Consider the following 18694-nt stretch of genomic DNA (forward strand, 5'->3'; position numbering starts at 1 on the left):
ACTAAGGCGAAGCCCCTGCCCAGAAAGCAAGTCGTCTATCTCGGCGGCCAGTTTTAGCCAAGGCGCACAGAGTAATCCCACCACCAAAAAGGCCCTGTACCTTATATATATATATATTTTTTTGCTGTGTTGCGTTCTGGACACTCTGTTTCAGGGAGTAAAGTCTAGTACCACCAGTGGCAGACTGATGTACCAAAAGCTGGACTTCTGGGACAGTTTGGAGGCTTGGGTCAGCTTGTGGCCATCACATCACGTCTGATAGCTCATGCCAAAAGAGAAAAGAGTAATGAAAAGACTGAACCCTTTCCGGGGAGATTTTAATCGTTATTCAGAAGAAAAGAGAGATAAATGACAAACATCCCCAAGCAAAAGTTACATGGCTCAGTACCTGAGCTTTGTGGGGATCACTGGACATTCGGGAAATGAATGGCCACCAAACAGCAGCAAACTGTTCTAGAGCCAGCGTCGCCTTTTTGTACTTTTAAATGATGTGTGAGTTTTTCAGAAACTGCTAATAAAAGCTTTTTGTCCCATATATCTGAGGGGCTTCTTTTTGCTTCTTCCCAGTTCTGATTTCTGAGTGGTCTTGCGGCTACGGAAATAATAATAATAATAATAATAATAATAATAATAATAATAATAATTTATACCCCGCCCATCTGGCTGAGTTTCCCCAGCCACTCTGGGCGGCTTCCAATGGAGTGTTAAAAACAATACAGCATTAAATATTAAAAACTTCCCTAAATAGGGCTGCCTTCAGATGTCTTTTAAAGATAAGATAGCTACTTATTTCCTTCACATCTGAAGGGAGGGCATTCCACAGGGCGGGCGCCACTACCGAGAAGGCCCTCTGCCTGGTTCCCTGTAACCTCACTTCTCGCAATGAGGGAACTGCCAGAAGGCCCTCAGTGCTGGATCTCAGTGTCTGAGCTGGATGGTGGGGTGGAGACACTCCTTCAGGTATACAGGACTGAGGCTGTTTAGGGCTTTAAAGGTCAGCACCAACACTTTGAATTGTGCTCAGAAACGTACTGGGAGCCAATCTAGGTCTTTCAAGACAGGTGTTATGCGGTCTCGGCAGCCGCTCCCAGTCACCAGTCTAGCTGATGCATTCTGGATTAGTTGTAGTTTCTGGGTCACCTTCAAAGGTAGCCCCACATAGAGCGCATTGCAGTAGTCCAAGCGGGAGATAACTAGAGCATGCACCACTCTGGCGAGACAGTCCACGGGCAGGGAGGGTCTCAGCCTGCGTACCAGGTGGAGCTGGTAGACAGCTGCCCTGGACACAGGATTGACCTGTGTCTCCATGGACAGCTGTGAGTCCAAAATGACTCCCAGGCTGCGCACCTGGTCCTTCACAGTTACGCCATTCAGGCACTAGGCTCTCCATAAAATGCAAAGCAAACCAACTCTCTCCCCCCAACTTTGGAATGGAAACCAGCAGCCTTAATTTCCCTGCAAAAACAGCCAGGGACATTCTATTAAAGCAGCAGTTTCCCAAAGCGGCATTCTGCTTTCATGCTTCGGTCAGGGAGGAGGGCAAGAGAGGAGCTTCCCTATCTGTGTGCAGACGATCACCGCACCCAACAAGGAGAGAAGATAAGACGCCTTCTTCATTGTCGTTGCTCCAGCTGTCTCTGAATGATCAAGTTCTCCTTTGGAGAGGTTATTTATAAAGGGACAAAGGCTGCTCTAGAATCCCCTGGGAGCCAATGCAGATCTCTCAGGACCAGTGTTATGCGGTCCCGGCGGCCGCTCCCAGTCACCAGTCTAGCTGCCGCATTCTGGATTAACACAGTGGTACCTCGGGTTAAGTACTTAATTCCTTCTGGAGGTCCGTTCTTAACCTGAAACTGTTCTTAACCTGAAGCACCACTTTAGCTAATGGGGCCTCCTGCTGCTGCCGCGCCGCCAGAGCACAATTTCTGCTCTCATCCTGAAGCAAAGTTATTAACCCGAGGTACTATTTCTGGGTTAGCGGAGTCTGTAACCTGAAGCGTATGTAACCCGAGGTACCACTGTGGTTTCGAACAGTCACTGTTGATTTTCGGATCCCTGTACCACACTTGAATCAGCGCCTGAATGAGCTTCTCCATAGTCGTACAGTCTGCAGCACGGAGGCGACTTTTGCATATAGTCCACAAATTCTCATTGGGATTTACGTCCGGGGAATTCCCTGGCCAATCAAGTACCTGCATTTGCTGCTCTGTCATGAATTCCTTCACCACTTCCGATGTGTGACAGGGGGCTAGATCCTGCTGCAATATCCCAGTACCATCAGGACACCTCTTTTCCAGCTCTAGAATAACTCTCTTTCGTAGAACCTCAATATATTGTGGCGAGCGCATCACTCCTATTGGCTGCAGGCTTCCAACACCATAATGATCAACTGACTTTTCGTGTTTGTTTTGAGCACAGGATGACGAGTAAGAGAGAAAATACGCTTTGTTTCAATTAATTTGCACAAGGATATAGGATATAAGTAATGGGCCCCGCCTGCTAGCTTGCTCCCTAAAATACCACTGGTTTGCTCATTTCTATATATAGGGTGCCTACATTCTGCATGTGCAAATGACTTTAAATACGTTTTAGGTCCATAAATTACCATATAGCATATATTCAACACAAAAAAGTGGCAATTTGTTGTTGACAAAGGACAGCTGGACATATAAAGGGTCCCATTAGCTTCAATAGCTTAGGATCTCATCAAACCCCAATCCGGCCCTGACCACGACACCACTTTAAACTGTCATGGCTTCCCCCAAAGAATTCTGGGAGCTGTAGTTTGTTCAGGGTGTTCAGAGTCCTTAGGGGACTTCCATTCCCTTCAAGGAAGCACCATTCCCAGAGTGGTTCTACAATCAATCCATCTTCACAGGGAACTCTGGGAATTGTTCATTTTTTGCCCAGGTGTCTCCACCTTGCTTATTGTATTTAATCACAAGCGAGAGGAGTAAAGCTCCTGTCAATCAGAAGAGGAAAAGAACAGCAGTCATGCAAAGGGGAAGAAAGAAGAAGGAATTCACCGTTCAGCCAGTTTCAGGTAAGTTGCATGAAACCGCCCAAGTCTTACCATTATCGTATTGTTCTGGGCAATTCAATATGAGAAAAATACCCTGACCGCACATGTCAGTTCACACTGTTGGTAAAAGAAAATGACAGCAGAGATGCTGTTTTCGTGGGCCTTCTAAAGCTCTCTGCAGGCGAATTTGCCTTCCATCTCTGTGGAAAGGTGTGTTCAGAACAGTTTTGGTTTTTTTGAGGATTTTAACAAAATGTTTATTACAAAAGAAAAGGTCATCAGGCAACATATATGAATATAATCAGGTGACTGGGGATTGGAAAATTCATCAGCCAGCTCTATGAATAGCAAGAAGCCTTGCACTTTCCTTCATCGGGGTAGTGAGCAGTCGTAGGTCAAAAATACTTGTAAATGATAAGAAGATGCTATTGGCTAAAGCCATCAGCGCACCATAACGGCCTCTTGGTGGTTACCTAGAAGACAGCTCTTTGCTGGACTAGGCTCTCGAGTACCTACAGCCTTCTGACCATAGCTGTCAACTTACAGATTTGAAAATAAGGGACCAGCAGCCTTGAAAATAAGGTACCAGCAGCCAAAATAAGGGACCTGCAGCCTCACCTGTTCCAGGCACTCCAGTCTTCCTGTCCTCCTGCAGTCTGGTCAAACTCATGCTGGTAGCTTCGAGAACACTGTCCAACCAACTTTGTAACCAGAGGTTCAACTGAATAGAATCTGAATCACATGCACCACATGGCCTATGCAGCCTCAACTTAAGATGGCTCCCCGGCCTGGCTTTGCACTGCAAAGTTTGCAGCAGCACGTACAACAAAATGGCGTCCAGCATTCAAAAACCCCCTCAGCTTGCATTAACTGGCCACACACAAGGCATGCAAGCTCCACCCCCCAGTCGTTCTTAGACTTCTTATTGGGTGAGCAACACAGCCAAGCAACACAGTTGGAGCCTCCCTCCTCCCTGGCTGGTAGGGAGGGAGGGAGAGGAGCTGCTTCCTTTGAAATTTAAGGGACATCATTTAAGGGACATCCATCAATAAGGGACAGCAGCAGGACATGGCGCTGGAATAAGGGACTGTCCCTTCAAATAAGGGACACTTGACAGCTATGCTGCTGACAGCCTATTATTTGCCAGCGATTAGGGGGTTCCTCAGCACCACAATGACTGAATCTCCACGCAGGAACATCTTGGAGATGTAGCGGTCCTTGTTGACAGGTTTCGATTTCTTCTTGCCTTTCCCACTCTTGGGCACCTCTGTCCACATCTCCTTAACGTTTTCCAACACCATGTTGCAGTGCCTGTCAAAGGCTTTGACCCGGCCAAGCAGTTTCTTGTTGTTTCGACAGTTGATTAGCACCTGAGTATTGTTTTTTACGGACTGGGTGAGAACAGAAAGGGGCCCCATGTTGAACTCTTCCTCCTCCCTCTTCTGCAGCTCCTCTGGGGTCATCTCACTCTTGGGCTTCTTTAAGAGGCTCAGGGCTGGGCCCTTCTCATCTTCCTAGCCGTCGACTCATGCGGCGAACTGCTCCGTCGCGGGTTTGCAAATGTGAGCGCCTTCCCAGGCTTCCGCTTCCGGGGCATTTCCAAACCTGCCCAGCCGGCCCTTCGTGTTCAGAACAGTTGACACGGACCGTATCCTAGATGGTGTCTTGGACTAATATCTGGATTTTCATTGCAAGAAAGCAAAGCCCAAATCAAAGAGGTCCTCACACTGGCTTACTAGTAGCACAGGTGAAAAGGATCTATGGGTCTTAGCAGACCACAAACTGAACAGGAGTCAGCAGAGTGATGCAGCAACAAAAAAAGTGAATGCTATTCTAGCCTGCATCAACAGAAGTACCGTGTCCAGGTCAAGGGAACTCATCGCACTACTCTATTCTGCCTTGGTCAGACCTCACCTGGAGTTTTGTGGACATCACAGTCTAAGAAAAATATTGACAAGCTGGAAGTCGTGCAAGGTGTGGGAATGTTCAGGGAGGCAGGAGAGGATATATTGTTTATTAATATCCTTCCTAACTTGTACTAGCAAGTGCCTTTTCTTAGAAGAGTTTCACATTCCCCAGCGAATAACTGGTTGCAGGCTTGTGTAAATCTCTAACTATTAGGTTCCTGGTAAGTTCCCTTTTATCCCTCTTAAAAGAATAAACACGCCACAATCTTGTTTAAAGTATATAAAAGAAGTTTACTCACATTCAGTTCACATTTGGATCCCTGAAGGCAGACTTAGTTACAAAGTATATAAATGTGGATCTATCCCATATGGAGATAATCTCAGTGTCCTCTGTTAGAAGCCAACAGAGCATCTCTAGCTAAAAAGCTGTTCCAATGATGGAGGAAGTCAAAGAGAGAGAGAGGGAGCTACATGCCTCGTGCTTTTGTTACCTGGACAGGTAAGGTCACGCCCACCTCTAGTCACATGCAAAGGAAGTATATCCCAGCCAGGAGGAAACAGGAAGTTTTTGATTGGCTGGACCAAATATTCCCCCGCATGTCCACTCTAGGAAAACAAGGAATGTTGTACTTGACTGCTACTTATGTATCACATCCCACACAGGGAAGGTGACCAAGATGGTCAAGGGACTGGAAACCAAGCCTGATGAGGAATGGTTGAGGGAATTGGGGATGCTTATGTCACGGCTAAAAATTGGCCACTGTTTCTGTAATGCTAAAAGAACTACCATAAGTCAGCATGAGTCAGCGGCCTACAATCACTCATGCAACCTTTCACCAAATTGTACCTGTATATATGGAGTGGTCAATGTTAGTGTTGGGTGTGGGTTGGTTGGATGGTAGAAAGCTGGTTGTGTTTGGTGTGTGTAAAAGCTGTCGGTCGTGGAGAAGAAGACTTTTTAAGAATAAAAGCAGCAATACTCTGCAAAAATACACTTTCAAAAAGACTCTTTTGTGCCAACTAAGGTCTGAGGACTAGGCAAAGGAGTAAAAAGGAGGTCAGAACCTTTTCTTTTTCAAACACTGACAGCTTAGCCAGGCGACGTGATAGCCATTTTCAAATCTCTGAAGGGCTGTCACATGGAAGATGGAGCACTTTTCTTCTTCTTCTTCTTCTTCTTCTTCTTCTTCTTCTTCTTCTTCTTCTTCTTCTTCTGTACCAGAGGGTAGGACCTGAAACAACAGATTCAAATCCTAAGAAAGGAGATTCCAACTCAACATTAGGAAGAACTTTCTGACAGCAAGAGCTCTTTGATGGCAGTGGAACGAACAATCTTGGAAATCTTGGAAGGTGGTGGACTCTCCTTCATTGGAGGTTTTCAAAGAGAGGTTGGATGACCATCTGCCAGGGATGCTTCAGTTATGATTCCTGCATTGCAGGGGGTTGGACTAGATGACCCTTGGGGTCCCTTCCAACTCTGCAATTCTATGATTCTCTGTGATATTCCACATTGTCTATGAGGTGGCGGGCTTGGTGCTTATGAATGGACTTGTGGATTACTGCGTAAATTTCTCTGGTTATAATGCTAGCCCCAGGTTGTAACGTTCCTCTTGAATTGCATGACCTTCTTAGTTACAGAACTGCTGCAGTTTATTTTATCTGATCCTGTTGTAAACCACTTTGATCTATGCCACTGTATCACAAAAATATAAGTATTTAAGTAAATGAATAATAATAAAAAACAAATAAAGAACAATTTCGATAGAAAGAGCAACGAAAACAGCCAAAGTGTATGGCACAAAGCTTTGCATCAAATCTCAATAAATAAACCAGGGATCAATAAATCCCTCTGCAAAATTTGAAGCTCTGTTTGCACTGGGAAGCCACTGATCCGCTCTGATCTTTCCGTACCACCTCAGTAAAAATGATTCCTCGTATCCACTAACAGGATTCCAGGAAGCTATCACTGGGCATGAGATGCAGCAAAGCAGCTTTACACTGCAAGGCGCTATTCCCAAACCGTGGGTACACAGGATAAAAGCCTTAGGCTAAATGTTATGAAACCATGATCACGGTGCAGCCAAAAGCTGCCCTCTGCCAGTTGCAGAACAAGAAAGGCCAAATCTCTGAAAATTCTCAGTAAAGGCACAGGAGATTTAGGCTGACTCAGCCAGAGAAGGAAACATTTTTCAACCCTGAAAGAGTAGGGTTGCCAGACCTCCCCTCTAGGGCCGAACTGATGCCCCCAGGTAGCAGCGGGAGGGCTTGAATCCCCAGGTAGAAGAGAACACATTGTATTTCTTTATTTTTTTTTAAAAAAATAAGAAGACAGTGCCTGAAGCTTTCAAGCTTCAGACAGGTAGGAGCTGGCATCAAATTATTGCCTAGTGTCAAGAACTGAAGCCTCCATCTTTGCCTTGCTCCCTCCTGGCAAGTGGAGGGTTAAATATCCAGGTGAGCGAGACAGCCTTTAACAATAAAAACAGTTAACAAGAAGATTGTGCATATAGCTTGCAAGTTTTAGTTTGGCAAGAACCAGCAGAAAATTATATATATATATATATATATATATATATATATATATATTCAAATATCTTTATTGAAACTTAACGTATATACATAATAACCAAAATTCCCAATGATTCCCTCACATAAAATATAATATCTAAACTACAACTATACACTTAAATACAAAACCCATCACCCACCCTCTACAGCAATTTGACTTCTGTATATTTCTTTCTACCTTTATTCCCTTGCATTCTATAATAAATCATTTTTGTTAAATTCTGGTTTTTCTTTCTTTCTTTCTTTGTTTTGTTATTGCTTACATTTTTTATTCTAAGCCTGTTAACATGTCATTTTTAGAACAATATTTTTACATATAATCTTCGAAATACTTCCACTCCATTCTTAACTTTTGATTTGATTGATATCTTATAATTGAAGTTAATTTTGCCAATTCTATGTTGTTGTTGTTTAGTTGTTTAGTCGTGTCCGACTCTTCGTGACCCCCTGGACCAGAGCACGCCAGGCACTCCTGTCTTCCACTGCCTCCTGCAGTTTGGTCAAACTCATGCTGGTAGCTTCAAGAACACTATCCAATCACCTTGTCCGCTGTCGTCCTCTTCTCCTTGTGCCCTCCATCTTTCCCAACATCAGGGTCTTTTCCAGGGAGTCTTCTCTTCTCATGAGGTGGCCAAAGTCTTGGAGCCTCAGCTTCAGGATCTGTCCTTCCAGTGAGCACTCAGGGCTGATTTCCTTAAGAATGGATAGGTTTGATCTTCTTGCAGTCCAGCCAATTCTATATACTCACTTAATTTACAAATCCACTCTTCCTTTGTTGGTATGTCCTGAGATTTCCATTTAGTAGCAATCACTACCCTGGCAGCTATTGTTGCATATAAAAAGATTGGATTTTTTTTCATATGTGGTATGTCTTTGCCCACCAATCCTAACAGATAAGCTTCGGGATTTTTTATCAAGGGTTTTTAAAGCATTTTCTTAAGTTCCTCATGTAATATTCCCCAAAACTTCTTTATTTCCTTGCAACCCCACCACATATGAATTATCATTCCAGGAAGAACCAGCAGCAAATTACAGTATGTTGTTGTTGTTTAGTCATGTCTGACTCTTCGTGACCCCATGGACCAGAGAACGCCAGGCACTTCTGTCTTCCACTGCCTTGCCATGGCGAAGGGGCTTGACGAACTCAGAGAAGCTATGAACTATGCCGAGCAGGGCACCCAAGATGAACAGGTCATAGTAGAGAGTTTTGACCAAACGTGATCCACCTGGAGGAGGAACCGGCAAGCCACTCCAGTATCCCTGCCAAGAAAACTCCATGGACAAATTATAGTATAGGCACTCTGAAATCTGCCCTCCACCGCTCCCCTTTCCCAATTAACCTCCGTTGCCTGGGGCATCCTTAGTTCTCAGGTTTCAGCCCTGAAATCTCAGAATCTGGGATGCTCTTGACTTTTCAACCCTAGTAGTGTCCATTCCTTCTTCAAAGGCAGGTAGTGGAATTTCAAATACCTGAGTTGATGGTGTGGCTCCCTGCCACACATATTTAATCCGATTTGGCTACATGACGACGACTGAACACAAATGAGGGCAACTGGAAGTGAGTTGGACCACCGAGGGCTATTTAAAACAAAGTCACTTTTTCACGAGAAACATCAAAAAGGGAAAGCGAGTGCTTGGTGTTTGCTTTTGCAGTGCTGAGGATGCTCACGAAAACCTCTCAAAGAAACCAGTAAGAATTTTAGGTGCGTAGGAAACTGCCGCAGGCTGAGTCAGACCATCAACTAACCCCATGGATATTTTTACAAAATTGGGTGCCATCCTCACACTCTGCAATATTCAAGGGAGTTCCAGGCGCTCACCCAGGTCCTGTGTTCTTTTGGAGAACTGAAGATGTGGCAGAGACGTTGTGGCTTTAAGAAATATCATTTATTCCCCTATTTACACCTTCAGTCTGCACAGAGGGAGTCCAGATCTTACAGCAGGTCATTTTGAGAAGGGCTTGTGCGGTCCTTGGGGTCAAAGGCAAATCTCCCAGCCAGCCTTCAGCCAGCCTGCCCAAGATGGATCTTAGTCTCTCTTTCTCCTCCTCCTTCCCAGAACACCTTGCTAAAAACTATTTTCCTGTCACTTCAAAGAAACACCCCCTCACCTTGGAAACCTCTGTCTCCCCAGGCCAAAGGATTCCTCTTGGATGGCCCATCAACCAACAGATTAGCTGGTGGGGCTTCCTGTTTCTGGCGGTGGGAAATGGCTGACTCCCATAATATTGGATCCCAGCCATGCCGGTAATTCAGGGCTGATATGGGGGTAATTAGGCCTGGCAGACTCCCCAGGGTGGGGGAAGACTGTCTCGCAGACCCGCAGATTGTCCGAGATTGTCAGCTTGCATCAAGGTGCAAGTGGCAGGACACTGGGTCCCAGAGCATGGCACGGCTGGCACTCTCTGATGTCACTCTCATAGCCAGAAATATCTGTTTGATAAAATGATTGGATTTGGACAATAAACAGACATAGCCAGGACCGAAGAAGACTAAGCAAAAACCTGCAAAACTGTACAGTTCCTGGTGTTTAAGCTCGGATTTCAAAGAGATTCTTATCGTGGCGTGTGGATTACGGAGGTGTTTGGTATGTCGTTTTTCTCTTCTTAACATCTACAATTGGTTTTCAATGCCAAACCTCATTAAGAAACTTATTTTTTTTTTAAAAAAAAGAGTACAGATGGACTTTTATTTATAATTAAGCATTCAACTGCGCAGCTTTACTTAGACTTGAAAAACTTGATAAAGATAGAAGAAACAAAGATGGCACTTGTTAATATGACGCAGCACGGAAAAATGAGAATTCCTCCCTTTTCGAGAGAAGCAGGGAATATTTGCTGGCTGACTTTGTAATGACTGGAGATAACAATTTGGGACAACATATAGTGCAGCTGTTTGCAGAAGTTTTTCATTATGAGCGAGAGAGAAGGCTGAATGGATGTCTAGCAGCCCGCCCTCTAGGGCCCAGAGGGGGGGATTGTGTGGTCTCTGAGAGGCTGAACGATCGCCAAATGACTTATATCTGTGGAATACAGCTCATTTACATTGCATTATTGCAAACAGTATGCTTAACAATTTACACTAATAACTTAACAATGTGGGAGCTACTATGTCATTAAATCTCAAACGAAAAGCTTGGACAACAGCCTGGAATGGAAGATTGGAATGGAGTCAGGGAAAGCTGCGCTGGCAAATAGACAGTTGAAAAAATATATATACACAAATAAAACTGCATTTGACGGACAAAAGGATATACGATTTCTGCCATTATTGAGAATAGTAGAGCCAGGGACGGAGAACTTTAAAGCATTAAGATCAGAAAGCGGATAATATGAAAACAATGAGAAGAGGCAGGAATGAAGATTTGGAGATATGCTTGAAAGGTCCAGACTGGGGAGCCTGGAAAAATTAATAATTACAATTTGGACTATAATTGGTCATTTTTTAAAATTTTAGTTTATTATTTTTAATTGGATTATGCTTTGGATATGTTAATTGACTGTTTTTATGGGAAAATCAATAAAAATGATTTTTAAAAACGAAACAAAAAAAGATTAGCTGGTTTGCAGAAGCCAGCCCAGGGATTCCTTGTTTAGCACAGTTCTGCAGGTTGTATATTCATCCATATCCCAGCTAGTCAAAATCCTACCATTTATTAATTTCTAGGGTTTGGGGAGAAGTCCCCCAATCTACAACAATATCTTCTTTCTCCACAATGGGAGGCAGTGATGCTCCAGTTTTTTACAAAAGAGAGTTCGTTGTATATTATATCCCCAAATTCCCTTATTTTCTTCTTAAAATTAATAAAGCAAAATGGGGGGGGGGGGGGGATGATCAAAGCATAAAACAAATGTCTGTGTGGATCACCGAAAGGCAAAGAAACCAAAGCCCCAAGGCGGAGCAGAAATTCAGAGAGACCCCTGAGGGGTTAGGTCGCAGATTCCTAGCAGATGTGGGGGCAGAATAAAGCAGGCAGGTGTGTTTGCTTTTGGTTTCAGGTAGCTTAATCCTCTCCAGACTGAAAGGGAACTTGTTTTTTTCGGCACAATATTATTTCAGAGAGGAGGGACATGATAGGTTGGGGGAAAAACAACAACAACCCACCATTGCCGAGAGAGTAAAAGGCAGAGAATCAAAATTCTACCTTTGTCCGGGCTGTCGACCGGCAAAACTGGAATGCTGAGATAGTGAGGCATTGCTCAAGAAGCAGGATGAAGGTGTTTCTTACTGCATTGCTGGCTACTCTTTGGTGTGCTGAGTTTGGTAAGGCGCCTTTTATTTACGCAGATCCATTTTTTGATGTTTCAGTTGGCTGAGAGTTAAATTGAGGGATGTTTAGCCCTGGAGAAGAGGAGACTGAGAGGTGTTAAGAGAGCCATCTTCAAATATCTGAAGGGCTGTCCCATGGAAGATGGAGAAAGCTTGTTTTCTCTTGTTCTGGAGGGCAGGACCTGAACTAATGGCTTCGAATCGTAGGAAAGGAGACTCAGACTAAACACCAGGAAGAGTTTTCTGAGGGTAAGAGTTGCGGAACGGACTCCCTCACAAGGCAGTGGGCTCTCCTTGGAAGAAGAGTCAGTCTACATTCCCTTGGAACTTTGTTGTTTATTGGTTTAGAGTCCCATTAAGTTAAATAGGGTTTGCAGACCGATCCTATACAGTGGTACCCCGGGTTAAGAACTTAATTCGTTCTGGAGGTCTGTTCTTAACCTGAAACTGTTCTTAACCTGAAGCACCACTTTAGCTAATGGGGCCTCCTGCTGCTGCCCCTGCGCCACCGCTGCACGATTTCTGTTCTCATCCTGAAGCAAAGTTCTTAACCCGAGGTATTATTTCTAGGTTAGGGGAATGTCAGAAGTGTAGATTTTGGTGAATTTTCTTAAAAATAGGTCAAAAACTTCAATGGCTTTTGATTGAGAGTTTGCAAAAAACAAAAAAAGCTCAACAACTTTGGGCAACAACAACAACAACAACAACTTTTGCGTCTGGATATTCACTTTTTGGAATATGGGAACCCTGTCTAAGAGGAGGAAAGCCTTTCCTGGTTCACCTCTGGCAGCAAAATGTCTTGATCTAGCCCTGCAGATCCCTTAGTGTTTTCATAGAGGCAAGACAATATCTCTCTGCTGCTGCTCTGAACGGAGATTGCATCTACGCTGCTGAGATTGTTTTAGTAGGCAGAGCAGACTATTGGTTATTTTGAACGTGGGACCCTTCTGTATTTGAGGAAGATGCTCTCATTACCACTCAGATACAGCCCTTTCTTTTAATTTTTGCCTCAAATCAGAAACTCTGTGAATCCGGGACTGTCCCTGGAAAATAGGGGCAATAGGAGGGTCTGTAAATGTGAACTGAAATGCAAGTTCCCCCTCCCGCTTAGCACTGAGTTAAGTTGTTTTATGCTGCATTTTGTGTGAGATTTGGGTAGCCTTTTCCTTTGACGTTCTTAGGAGTCTCCGATTCATCCAGTGTGCAAGGAAGCTTACGGAACAATTAAAACCAGCAGAGTAATAAAATCCTGTCCACACAAACCACAAACTAAGCAGCTCTAAGGATCTGATTCAGAGCTTGGCACACAGATTTTCTGCTGGGTGTCAGCTGTTACGTAAATCTACAAGGAACCATTGGGTTGCACAGGTGCCGTGGACAGAGTTGGCCAGCTGGAAATCCTCACTAAGGCAGCCAAGAAACACCTGATCTCTCCGCAATTACCTTTAGATGCTACGGAATGCAAAAGAAAGTTTGTTTTTAACAATATCCAAACCATACCCGACCCCGGTGAAGTTAAGTTTCATCTGTCTCCACCTTACGGGGTCTTGGTGTTCAGAACAGGGGAGGGATTGATTTGGTCCAAGTCCAATGCTCTGAAATGTGCTTGTAGACAAGAATGAAACTTGCAGTCTAGTTACGCATTTCTCTGGATTTTGCAGTGTATGTACAGTGCTCAAAAAGCATGCACAAAAAGAGTATCTTACGCAACATGTGTGCATAAAATGTGCATTTCATTAGCAAACCAGAGCTGTCAACTTACAGATTTGAAAATAAGGGGACAGCAGCCTCGAAAATAAGGGATCAGCAGCCAAAATAAGGGGTTTTCCCAGTACAGGTATGTTCAACTTCTGAGCCCCTCCGACCCAAGGGCAGAAAGCCCAGCCAGCAGCCAAATGAAGCCTCAAGCGGTGGTTCCCACAGCGCAGCAACCCGGCAAAGGGGATGCAGCAAGGAAAACCACCGTCACCTCTCCGCTGGGAAGCGCTGAGCAAAGGCAAGTCCGCAGGCAATGCGGCTGATTTGATCGGCACATCATCAATAAGGGACAGCAGCGGGACACGGCTGTGGGATAAGGGAGTTTCCCGCCAAATAAGGGACAGTTGACAGCTATGTAGCGAACGCTCCCATCAGGCCTGGCCAGCAAGGGATGATGGGAGTTGTAGTCCCACAAATCTGGTAGAGAGCCGCAGGTTCCCCTTTCCTGGCCTGTTGATGATACAGAACTAGATATACCATCACTAACCTGACTGTGTAAGGCAGGTTCGTATGTTCCTATGAAGTTAGGAGTTGAAGTGCTGAAAATGCACATAAATTTGTAAGCTTTGGAGGGTTTTTTCTTTCTTTTTGGTAACACCCCCAAACCCAGCGTTTCTTCTTGTCTTTCATTTTGTCTTTTGGAAAGGGTAACATCCTACGTTGACTGCCATGTCTTCTTTGCCTAATATCCTGAAATGGGCATTCACTTCTGCTCCAATGGGAATTTCCTCCCCTAAGGCTAAACACAGCACAGGTAGAAGTGGAAGTTGGGAGTCTTCCTTGGAAACGTGGCTGGAGAGGGAAGAGCTAAATATCTTCTCCTCATGCTCTGTGGTCCTGTGGTCTAAACCACCAAGCCTCTTGGGCTTGCCGATCAGAAGGTTGGCGGTTCGAATCCCTGCGACGGGGTGAGCTCCTGTTGCTCTGTCCCAGTTCCTGCCAACCTAGCAGTTCCAAAGCACGCCAGTGCAAGTAGATAAATAGGTACCGCTTCGGCAGGAAGGTAAAAGATGTTTCCATGCACTCTGGTTTCCGTCACGGCGTCCCATTGCACCAGAAGTGGTTTAGTCCTGTTGGCCACATGACCCGGAAAGCTGTCTGTGGACAAACGCCGGCTCCCTTGGCCTGAAAGCGAGATGAGCGCCGCAACCCCATAGTCGCCTTTGACTGGACTTAACCGTTCAGGGGTCCTTTACCTTGTCTTACCTTGGTTCTCATGCATCCCCTTCCCAGAGGCTTATCTTTAAATAGAAGAAAACCGCACAATTAAAGGGACCTCTAAGCTGGCTCTCAGCTTTTCAAAATTGGAAACAGGTTTGAGCGTTGAGCAAGAAAGTAGACCTGCGGGCAACTCGTGTTAGTAAAGATTTTTCTGTCACCCTTTCCCCTACAGCCCAGGCTTTGCGGTGTTATTCTTGCCCGGAGCCGATAACGGCTGTAAAATGCATGAAGGTGGACAACTGCTTGCAGAATGAGACCATGTGCAAGACTACCATGTACTCGCGTGAAGAAGGTGAGAGACTTGGCTGCGTTCTCCTTCCACTCTCTGAGAGAGCCTGCCTCTGAACACCTGGGCTGGGATCCCCAAACAGGAGAGCGTGGTTGAACTCAAGTCCTGTTTGTGGAGTTCTCATGTTGGCATTTGGCTAGAAACATAAGAAGAGTCTGATCCAATAAACATCAGATGATCATCAGGGCTAGCTGGCTAAATTAGTCCTATTTGGGCCAGCGAGGAGACCAGGGGAGAATTAGCTGTGGGATCCCAGAGCGGGTAATCTTCATAAAAAGGGGAGGGGGGGAAGGAAGGGGAATAAAAGATCAGGCTAAATTCAAATTGAGGCGGAATAGCTCTGTCTTACAGGACCGACGGAAGGAGGTTAAATCCTAAAGGGCCCTGGTCTCGTGGGACAAAGCATTCCACCAGGTCAGAGCCATCACTGAGAAGGCCCTGGTGGAGGATAATCTGACTTCCTTAGGGCCTGGGACCTCTAAACTATGATTATTCGTGGACCTTAAGGTCCTCTGCAGGGCAGACCAGGAGAGGCGGTCCTGTAAATACGAGGGCCCTGAGCCATACATGAGTAATCTACCTTCCTGCAGTTCCCAGCAAGGGGTATTCAGAATCATTGCTGCCTCCAGCTGTGAAGGCAGGACATTGGCATCATGGTTAGTAGTCATCAACAACCTTCTCCTCCATGATGCAGTTGGCGCTGTGGTCTAAACCACTGAGCCTCTTGGGCTTGCCGATCGGAAGGTTGGCGGTTCGAATCCCCGTGACGGAGTGAGCTCCCGTTGCTCTGCCCCAGCTTCTGCCAACCTAGCAGTTCAAAAGCGCACCAGTACAAGTAGATAAATAGGTACCACTGCGACGGGAAGGTAAACAGTCTTTCCATGCGCTCTGGTTTCCGTCATGGTGTTCCATTGCTCCAGAAGCAGTTTCGTCACGCTGGCCACATGACCCGGAAAGCTGTCTGTGGACAAACGCCGGCTCCCTTGGCCTGAAAGCGAGATGAGCGCCACAACCCCATAGTCGCCTTTGACTGGACTTAACCGTCCAGGGGTCCTTTACCTTTACCTTAACCTCCATGAATTTGCCGAATCCTTTTTTTAAAGCCATCTAGATTGGTGACCATCACTGCCTACTGTTGGAATGAGTTCCATAGTTTGTGCTGTGTGCAGAAGGACTGTCTGTTATCTGCCCTGAATCTTCCAACATTCAGCTGTGCTGGACTGGGGGGCGGGTGCAGATCTTGGCAAGATCCAGCAGTTTTCTTCTTATATAAATGGTCTAGATGTGAAAAACGCTCCGGGGGCTGTGATGCAACAGTCGCGTACCTCTCGTTGCTGTTAATAATTATGAAACAAAAAACAGGTTCCAGAAGATTCTAGATCCACCATGTCCTTCCCTGTCAATAGACAGGGAATTATCTGTCTGGTGCATTTTATCAATAGCTACTAGCCACAAAGGCCTACCTTGACTATTGGAGCCAGTATTACCAGCTGTGAGGAATGAGGGTGGGGGTCTGCGTTGCTGCTGTGCTCAGGTGGGCTTCTCATAAAAGGTAAAAAGGTAAAGGTACCCCTGCCCGTTCGGGCCAGTCTTGCCAGACGCTAGGGTTGTGCACTCATCTCACTCTATAGGCCAGCGCTGTCCGCAGACACTTCCGGGTCACGTGGCCAGCGTGACGAAGCTGCATCTGGCGAGCCAGCGCAGCACACGGAACGCCGTTTACCTTCCCGCTATAAAGCGGTCCCTATTTATCTACTTGCACCCGGGGGTGCTTTCGAACTGCTAGGTTGGCAGGCACTGGGACCGAACGACGGGAGCGCACCCCGCCGCGGGGATTTGAACCGCCGACCATGCGATCGGCAAGTCCTAGGCGCTGAGGTTTTACCCACAGCACCACACCCAGCCTCCAAACCACCTCCTCTCTGGTGCACTATCTGAATAAGTGCTTTCTTATCTCTGCAAGAGTTGGGTTAGCGCTCCAGGTCTTCCCCCAGACAATCCTACCACTGCAGAGTTGGAAGGGCCCCAATCCCCTGCAATGCATGATTTGGAGATTCTGAACCCCCTTGTTCCCTTACCCCATTGGCAGGGTATCCACAGCCTCGACTTCCCAGTTGTGCAAAAATTCACAACTGCACAGGGGAGGCATAGAGGACTGTGTACCTGCTGCGCCATGGTGGATTTCGGAGAGGGGTGGACGACAGGGACTGATCTGTCTTGCCACTTGCATTTGCAGTGTACCCATTCCAGGGCGATTCAACCGTCACGCGGTCTTGTTCTTCGAGGTGCATTCCGTCCGATGTGGATGGGATTGGCTTGACTCGCCCGGTGACCTGCTGCAACACGGATCTCTGCAACCACGATGGGGCAGCCAGCGTGCAGATCAGCTACATCACGGTGGGGACCTCAGCTGCTTCCATCTTCATCCTCCTCCGGCCTGGACTGTGATTCAGATGGCAAAGGCAGAAGATCTTGGGGTGTGTGTATGTGTGTGTGCAAACGACAACAACTCCTTGATCAAGGCCCACTTGGCTTCGCTATCTCAGTCGGGCTGTGTACCTCTCTCTCCTCCTGCAATTGCAGACTCCTCTTCTCATCAGGTGAAGAAAACGGGGGGTGAAAATGCTTTGCGCTATGAAAAATGCTGGCTGGCCTGCTCCTCCTGGCCGGAAAGAGAATCAGAGACCTGATGCTTCAGCATTTTGGGGGTGCCAGTCAGCCCTTTGCTCAGCTCATTGTCTCTGATTCTGCCTTTCGTGGCTCATCCCATGTTTAGAAAACAGTTCCAAGCTGTTTCGCCCTTGTCCCACTCCTTTCCCAGGGAAAACCTGCTCTTTAGCTCTAAATCAGAACAAACAGCAATTCACGGAAAACCCAAATTGCTGTTGTTTCCGATTGAGGACTAAAGAGCAGTTTTCCCCAGGGAAAGGCAGCGAGACTTTCACATGACTTGTATTTTTATCCTATTGATTTCTAGTTAATTCCCCCCGGGTCCGAGAGCTTTTCTCATTGTTCCACGACTGTGCCTTGTGAAAACGCTATCTTGCCCACTGCACTGAAGCTCCTTTAGCAGCAAAACCCTTCTTTGGATTTCCTGTGCATCCGAGGATCGGAGTTTCGCTGTGGAGCAACGAGAAAATCTCCCGGACCTGGGGAAAGGAATCGCTACAGAATGCAATAAAAATGCAGGTCAAGCGGAAGTGAGGCTGAACAATTAGTCTTAAAGATGTGCCTTTATGGACACCTGATCACGGCTCCCAATAGCCAGGCAGGATTCCGAGAGCAGTCACTAGAACTCATCTTAAAATCCCCTTAAAATCTTCCTTCTCAATGTGAGGCTGTCCGAAATGGATCTGTTGCATGTAGAGACATTGGGGACGGGCTTTGCATGATTCTCTTTTTATGCATGAAGTACCCCTCCAGAAACCCTCTCCTCTTTATCGAGCATTTATCCTAACTTGTTGCACGACGCTTATGCTGAAATTACACGATGCCCCCGTTTTTGTCGAACGCCTACCGCGATCTGTTTGCAGGCAGTTTATACAACAATGAGCAATCCATCCTGATTTACTTGTGTAGATAGATTATATGTCTCCTTCGGGAGGTAGGGCAGGATGTAAACCGAATAAATAATAAAAAATTCCCATTGATCAGGAAATTA

General features: G+C 46.0%; 1 protein-coding gene and 1 pseudogene across 2 annotated transcripts; one reads left to right on the plus strand and one right to left on the minus strand.

Annotated features, from left to right (window-relative positions):
* Positions 1–3265: 3265 nt before the first annotated feature.
* On the minus strand, positions 3266–4595 carry LOC308481061 (small nuclear ribonucleoprotein Sm D2 pseudogene; annotated as a pseudogene). Its single transcript, XR_013991428.1, has 2 exons — positions 4138–4595; positions 3266–3534 (listed from the first exon to the last, which is right to left on the minus strand). The product of XR_013991428.1 is annotated as a small nuclear ribonucleoprotein Sm D2 pseudogene (transcript).
* A 6867-nt stretch (positions 4596–11462) lies between these two features.
* LOC308480918 (ly6/PLAUR domain-containing protein 2-like) lies at positions 11463–18694 on the plus strand. The gene is made up of 3 exons (XM_081012912.1): positions 11463–11759; positions 14917–15036; positions 17270–18694. The coding sequence occupies exons 1-3, from the start codon at positions 11708–11710 to the stop codon at positions 17479–17481; spliced, it is 384 nt and encodes a 127-aa protein (XP_080869038.1). The 5' UTR covers positions 11463–11707; the 3' UTR covers positions 17482–18694.

Source organism: Podarcis pityusensis (genome assembly GCF_964106645.2).
Source record: "Podarcis pityusensis genome assembly, chromosome: 7".
In the NCBI taxonomy this organism is placed as follows: domain Eukaryota; kingdom Metazoa; phylum Chordata; class Lepidosauria; order Squamata; family Lacertidae; genus Podarcis; species Podarcis pityusensis.

What these genes read in the sequence shown, in the direction of transcription:
- LOC308480918 (XM_081012912.1), top strand. Translation starts at nt 11,708, where the DNA reads ATGAAGGTGTTTCTTACTGCATTGCTGGCTACTCTTTGGTGTGCTGAG. An exon ending in TCTTTGGTGTGCTGAGTTTG is followed by an intron (nt 11,760 to 14,916) that starts GTAAGGCGCCTT and finishes TTTCCCCTACAG; the next exon opens with CCCAGGCTTTGCGGTGTTAT. An exon ending in CATGTACTCGCGTGAAGAAG is followed by an intron (nt 15,037 to 17,269) that starts GTGAGAGACTTG and finishes TTGCATTTGCAG; the next exon opens with TGTACCCATTCCAGGGCGAT.